The following is a 7,500-nucleotide window of genomic DNA, read 5'->3' as shown; positions in this document are numbered from 1 at the left end:
AAGGGGAGAGAGAGAGATAGAGAGAGAGAGACAGACAGACAGACAGACAGACAGACAGACAGACAGACAGACAGAGACCGACAGACAGACAGACAACGAGTGACTGAGATAAAGATTTTGTACATATGAAGAAAAAGTAAAGTAAGATGAGTTGAAGTGAATGAGAGTGAGAGAATAATTGTATATGTTTTGAAAAATGCACAAAAGTTAGAATGAACATGGAAGAAAATTATAGTAAGGAAGATAGGGGCAGAGAGAGAGAGAGAGAGAAAGATGGAGACAGAAACAGAGCATGCAAATTGAGAGAGAATGGAAGAGGAAGAGAGTGGTTAATAAAAAGGGAGAATTTGAGCATGTGTTTGTTTATTTTGAATTTTTCATAGTATCTTTGTTTTCTAATTATTTCTCTTGAGTATGTATGTCTTAAACTGGTTTAAGCCTTAAATTAAGAATAGTTTAGAAGTGAGATGAAATTATAAAAAGGGAAATTATTATTATTATTATTTTTTTACATTCAATATTTTTTTTAATATATGGTATTGGAATTTTCAGAAAATATTGGTAAATTGGCAGAACTACTTGGGAAGAAAACTTAAAAGACCACATACTATGGAACTGCTGTAATTTAAAATCAATGTTTTTATCAGCACTTCGGATTTCCACAGAATAAGTATGTACATTGCTGAAATACTGTGATCAAGAATTTTTTCCTCTTAAACTGTGATTTTCTTCATTTAGACTATGAAACTCGTTTTACCAATGTTTCATTTACATTAAAATTATTTTTTGCACTACACTGCAACAAATGTTCTATTGTTTCATTAATTTATTTCCATTATAGTGTTGCTTACAATTAATAAAATATAAAATTGACGAGAACTTATCTAGAGTAAATGGAACATAATTTTTTCTGCCTTATAATTCTTTTGAATTGTTCATTGATCCCCCCCCCCCACCCCCTTTATATACTACTACTACTTTGCTGTAATCTGCTTTTAATATATGTAATGTCAATGTAACATCTATGAAATGATGAAATGTCACTTGTTTTGACATGACTTCCGAGTGTTAAATAATATACTCATAGTTTATCTTTCTTCCATTATATCTTTTATGAGCTTTATATATGTTTTATTCTACCATGTTTTTAACAAATAAAGAATAAACTATTTTTAAACATTTCTAATTCACCTAGTGCTTTTTATCATCACAACTCTATTGCAAGTCCATGAATGAGTTTTTGAGTCTGGCTAAGTAAGTAATGATCATGTCACATCCCCATCAATCGCTGGGATATCACAACACAGTGAAAGGACAAACATGTTTCAGCTGAATAGCCTGTTTTAGAAAACAAAATCTAATACAGGTTCTCTCTATTTTCCTCAACCCAATCAATCTATTTACTCTATGAACATTGTCTGCTAAGAATGCCCTGCCTGTTAGTGCTGACATTGGTTAGTAGTGAATTTACAGATAACCTATTATTACTAAATTTTCATATATTTCTGACTTACTAATACTATTCTTCCTATAAGCCTATTACAGTAATTATATTACCAATCATATTTTGACATTAACAAATATTAGTATCAGAAATATTTACACTATATCACACAGATCTCAGCCTTATCATTAGCATGGCTAGTTGATAAAATATTGACACATAAATTATGCTTACTTTGGTGTGGTTTCCTAAAGCTACCGCATTTGCTCAAGAGTTTACAGATATTGCTTCAAGTCCAATAGTAATTGATTAATACATTCCAGTCATTAAATGTTGTCTGTGCCATGAGATTATCTTGGGTATGTAGTATACTACTACTAGCCATACAGTTTCTCCTTTTCTTTCTGAAACTGATTATTTTTTTCTTTATGTGCAACCAATAATTTTACTGTTGATTGTGTAGATCCAATAAAATAATGCCATATTTATGTACTGGCTTCTTATGTCACATATTGTATATAAAATTTGGAGTCACTTCTACCTTCCAACATTTCTACAAATCTTTTAAGTGCTGCAAGGATTTAAATGTTTTGTGTACAAATGAAAAATAAACAATTTGTTATTTTATTTATATACAGGCGAGATTTTTATTAAAAATATTATAAAATAATTTTATAGATAGTTGTTCCACACCTCTGTTGCAACTCTATGAATGATACTGTGTCTGGCTGAAAGAGCTAAGATCTCATCATATCCCCCACCAATCACAGTCATCACAGGGATACCTCGACATATTGCTGTTTTCAGGACAAACATGTCTCGGTTGTACAATCCTGTGTAGGAAGAGAAAGAATTAAATATAGTGCTTCCAGGTATATCCCTTTTTTACCACTGTACCTACAGAATTCAGAAATGAAAGCGTGGTCAATACATCATGTAGGTTATATACACTCATCTGACAGAAAAACAAAATGTACATATGATGTCTATGGAAACAAACTGTAATGAGCCAATTTGTAGATTTCAATATTAAAGCAGTTATTACTTTAAAGATGGCTTTAACTTAACAAAAATTATATAATCAGGTATTTCATCTTTCATTCTACTGTATTAGCATTTTCTAACTGTATTTATATCACATTTAAATCATATATGGTATATGTACAATCATGTCCTTATTAAATGGATATTTCTGAAAAAGCTTCCTAAACAAAGTATCTGCATAGAGAGGACATAAAAAAAAAAGTTTGTTACCTTGGTCTGTCAATTTCAATTTTCCTAGCTGGTCTTTCTCATGTGGATCAACACCAGCATCATACAAAATTACATCTGGGTGAAACATATCTATTGTGGCCGGCAAGTATTCCTAAAAGAAAAAATTAAAAGATTATGCACTTTGAAGTACCAGCACATGTGTATTTAGGCACTCATGCAACTATTCAAGAGTTGAAATTTGCACAATATAATCAGTTCCTTAATGATACTGATATATACATATATATATATATATATATATATATATATATATATATATATATATATATATATATATATATATATATATATATATATATATTACAGTATGCCATAAATGAATCAGACATACTTCTACTTAACACATATGTTAAATATATACAGTGATGAATCCAAAGAATTGAAAGTAGAAATTATACTAAAGGGAAAAAAGTCTACTTACTGAAAGGATTCTCATGTAGCCAGTGTCTCCCAGACCAACATCCAAACCAACATCTAAATCGCTTTCTTGTTTTCTAAGCGGGAAATTATTTTGACAGTGCAGAGAGAGAGTGAAAATGTCTGGCCGGTTTTGAAATATGAATGCTGTGCCATCACCCTTGGAAAAAAAGATAAGTAAATACAAACAGCATTCATTCATCACAGCATTAAAATCAGTAAAATCAATCATTAATATTAAGGTCAACTTATTCCAAACCAAAGAAAACTTAAAATTTTACCTGATGAACATCCAAATCTACTATCATTACTTTTGTCACTAAACCAGATTCTATGAGTCTGTAAGCAGTGACAGCCAAGTCATTGATGAGGCAATAACCAGAACCATAGTCAGGGAAGGCATGATGTGTTCCTCCACCTGTGCTGCAAGCAAGGCCACGATCCAAACATATCTTGCCTGCTAGGAGTGTCCCACCTGTAATCTGATATTGATTAATACTGAAGTGAATTACAGGCAGCTTTTCATATATATATTCATACAATTTCAAATTCCAATTATCTTCAATAAATCTGTTGTTACTATTCCTTTTTATTTATTACACTGTTCCATCAGTTCCACAATAAAATGGCATGGATACTATAAAATATTCAAGCTTAAGATGGACATATGGATTAAATAAAATATTTGTATTTTGGATAAGAATAATTGTACAACAACTATCTGCTGAAGTGAAGTTATAACAAAAAATATTATCATTACTTCCCTCTACCTTCCTTTCATTATATTTCATATATACACAGGAGTATGTTATTTGAAAAGGAACAAAAAATACAGAGCAACCAAGCCAGTCTTTTCTTCAACACTTTAAACTCACACTATTCTCTATAATCTAGAAAAAATTCTCAGTTAATGATAATAAAACTATGCAAAAAAACTCTGGCACCATAGCATGAAGGACAATGAGGTAATAGTGGCTGTGTGGCTTGACCTTCATGAACTAACCACAACATCTGTGAGAATTAAGTGTTTATAGCAAGTATCAGACCCTATATGGACTGATACTTTTTTATTACCATGAGCATATTATGGGGGTATATTAACAAGTAATTTTTTTAACTACTTCAATCAACATAAAAAACACCTTTATAAAGGATACATCATAAGCAGGATCAAACCCTATATAAAAAAAGTCCAGCCAGAATGTACCTGTCTCATACCTAACCCGACTTGCAAGTCCTGGGGTCCACTTGAAACCTGTCACACGTTGCTCCTGTTCACTTGTGCTGCCGTCAAAGAACTTGTTCACATAAGTCCTTGAATGCACAGTTCCAGCAACTTCTCGGCTCACTTGCTGTGGCTGAATGACCTAAATGTAATGGAAAAGGTAATAATAATAATAATAATAATAAAAAAAAAGTCCTGAAATAATTTATATATATATATATACATATATATATATATATATATATATATATATATATATATATATATATATATATATATATATATATATATATATATATATATATATACTTTGGGTGATATTATGATAGTCAGCTTAGTGCTTTTCTCAAACAAATTTCTTAAAAAATAGCCCAGAAAAAGAGATGGCTTATAAACTATAATTGATACTGTTTTATTTATGCCTTTCTTAAATACAAAATAGAAAGACAGCATCTTTAGAATCAAATTAACATTATTACACAATGTACAGTGGGAATTGTCTAATATTATCCAAGTTATATTCAACATCAAATACAAACCTGCTTTTGCTGGTCAATTACACCATCTTTAGTAAGAATATTATATAAGTGATGGAACTTCATCATCTGGAAACGATGGTTGGGGGGGAGAGGGCACACATAACCCTCATGGTGGATGATAGGGAGGCGAGTGATGCGCTGCAGCTGACCCAACTCATCTTCAGAAAGATGATCCTGTTCAAGTCATAATCATTAACAGGTAAGTTAGAACAAAACTATTAAATAGTCATAGCCCATGATTCAGAAAATCAACTATCCTAGTTCCTTTCTTCCCCTTGGCTATGTCCTATTACATATCTGACTGATCAAAATATCATTAGTTAGACCCTGTTATTCCCTAAATGTATTTTTTGTAATTTCTATCTACTATGCAAGAAATAAAAATAGTATGTTTAAAAGTAGCAAGGTTGGATTACCTTTAATTTATTACTTATGCTGAAATTTAAGTTCTAGTGAAAATGTAACCTTCTGTTGAGAAAATTTTACCACTAATCCCTTGCAATGTGTTTGTGTGGAAAGGTCCGGTTTTAAATTGACTTGCATTTTTCTAGGCATGTTAAAATGTATGGTGGGAAAAAAGGTAACAAAAAGTGTGCATAGATGCTCAGTTATTATCTGACATTACTCACTTCTCTCATAAGGACTGAGTTAGTATCTACAGTGAGTGAAAATGTAATACTAACTCATGATCCCAGATATCTCACAGTCACTTCTGGTTCTCTATAACTGTGATCTTATCAACCTTTTTAACTTTTCTTCCTGATGCTATCTTTATATGGTAGAACATTAAATTTGAGTTACTCAAAAATATGCCCCTCTGTGAGGACTGCATTGCAAGCTAGTCCAGCTAGGAGTGTTATACAATGGAGACAGTTTGTTACAATGTTGAGATAAAGCCTCTGGGTCCAACTACTGGGAATCCAAAAAGAACCACTAAAAATGTAATATCTGTAGACTGCATTTAATGTAGCCTATACTATCAAGATGTCATTTTAGCTCACAAAAACTAATAGTGATGATGTTGGCAGCAATTAACTTACTAGTGAAGGGTGACATGTCATCATGTCATGACAAAAAAATCTCAGGAGGGTTACCCATTATTAGGTCATGAGGTTTTGCATGTTATGGGCAAATAATTTTTCAAGAACAAGAATATTTTTAAAAGACCTTTTAGTTGGTTTAGGTAGGTTATACCAGGAAATGTAAGATTAAGTACTATAATATCATATGGATGATATAAATTTACATGTTATGACTTTTTAAAGATGCCATGTTGGTGACATCATCAAGATGTTACACTGATGAAATCATCTAAATAATGTCATTTACATTACAAAAGTAAATGGCCCTAACTACTCATTATGGACTAACAGTCTGTTCTGTGTTCTCATGTTTTCCTGATAACAAGGCCAAGTGGCTGTTCATGCTTTACTACACCTATACCATGCTACACTCTTGCAATATGGATAATTCACCCAAATCATAAGACTATTGTGGGATGTTGAGCCACCCAAACAATCACCTCCACACAGAACTGCACATGTACTAACTCACACCTGTTGCCACACAACTTCATCAAAAAACGACTGTCACCAATGGGTTAAGAGCAACATAGCCTTTAGAGATTGCTGCAGTATCTATGCCCCTTGGTTCTCTGGTAAAAGGCCAAAAAATATCCAACACAGAAATTATGACAAAAATAAGCTGGTAGAACTCCCTCTCATTTAGTCATTACAGTAAAGGGATCTGTTCCAAAATGGCACTTTGTCTTTGCCAGGGAACTGTAGGTACAGAGGCTGTAGCAGTCATGATCCTGACTGTTATACTGACAGCCATCTGTTGATGCTCCACCAACTCTCATGGAACCATGATATAACTAAGGAAGAGGAGACCCAAGAAATTGCTCAAGTCTTTCTTTGCATATCAACATTTTTCATAATTTTGGATTGAATATTTACTATTTCTTAAAATAATTTCCCTTGTATATATTGTGGAATAAAACTACTGTATTGACACTATATTCCAAAACTAAAAGTGAAACATCCAAAGGCATAAAACCTCAAAATAAAAGAGAAGAGCCATACAAGTTTTTCTCTATATACTCTCTCACACTTCTGTGTCAAATAACTTTGTTCTTTTTCACTTGCAACTGAAGTACACAAAAAATTACAATTCTTAGATTTGAACTGCATTCATGTTGACAAATGTAGAAAAGCTATGAATGAGTATCAGAAATATATGTATTTCTGATGAAGATATAATTGAAACCAGTCAAATACATCTCCTGTACTGTGAAGATATCCATTCTCATTCATACCTTTTCTACATTCTTAGATCTGTTGTCTCTGTTGTTGCCATATATTGTTTGCCTTGTGAGTGGTGGCTAGTTGACACTTAAATTATACTAACATAGTTTTTCTTTTCGTGCTCCAACACTTCTATTAAACAACTTTTATTTTTCATTTGTGAGGGAAGTACATAGAGGATAAGATGCTTAAATTAGGTAACTTTTCGGAATACTTTCACAAAACCGATCGCAACAATTTTGGTATTGATGGATTCTGCGGAAACCCCCCACTAGTGACAATCTCAGCTCCGAT

At 32.2% G+C, this 7,500-nt stretch overlaps 2 protein-coding genes across 3 annotated transcripts in view; one reads left to right on the top strand and one right to left on the bottom strand.

Annotated features, from left to right (window-relative positions):
• Positions 1-1,171, top strand: part of LOC119575257 (histone deacetylase 8-like) — a 9,409-nt gene extending 8,238 nt beyond the window's left edge. For both annotated transcript variants that reach the window (XM_037922764.1, XM_037922765.1), the window contains exon 10: positions 553-1,171. In XM_037922764.1, the coding sequence (XP_037778692.1) occupies positions 553-596 (44 nt within the window). In that variant the 3' untranslated portion in view covers positions 597-1,171. The remainder of the gene's footprint in view (positions 1-552) is intronic.
• Positions 1,172-2,054: 883 nt separating this feature from the next.
• LOC119575258 (uncharacterized protein SYNPCC7002_A1628-like) overlaps positions 2,055-7,500 on the bottom strand; it is a 6,563-nt gene continuing 1,117 nt past the window's right edge. Inside the window, exons 2-7 of the mRNA XM_037922767.1 lie at positions 4,901-5,074; positions 4,344-4,503; positions 3,418-3,611; positions 3,141-3,296; positions 2,699-2,810; positions 2,055-2,277 (exon numbers count right to left, since the gene is read on the bottom strand). Coding sequence (XP_037778695.1) covers positions 2,117-2,277; positions 2,699-2,810; positions 3,141-3,296; positions 3,418-3,611; positions 4,344-4,503; positions 4,901-5,074 — 957 coding nt within the window. The 3' untranslated portion in view covers positions 2,055-2,116. The remainder of the gene's footprint in view (positions 2,278-2,698; positions 2,811-3,140; positions 3,297-3,417; positions 3,612-4,343; positions 4,504-4,900; positions 5,075-7,500) is intronic.

This window comes from Penaeus monodon, chromosome 7 (assembly GCF_015228065.2).
Source record: "Penaeus monodon isolate SGIC_2016 chromosome 7, NSTDA_Pmon_1, whole genome shotgun sequence".
NCBI lineage: Eukaryota > Metazoa > Arthropoda > Malacostraca > Decapoda > Penaeidae > Penaeus > Penaeus monodon.
Note: the sequence above shows the minus strand (reverse complement) of the source record. Positions and strands in the feature narration are given on the sequence as shown.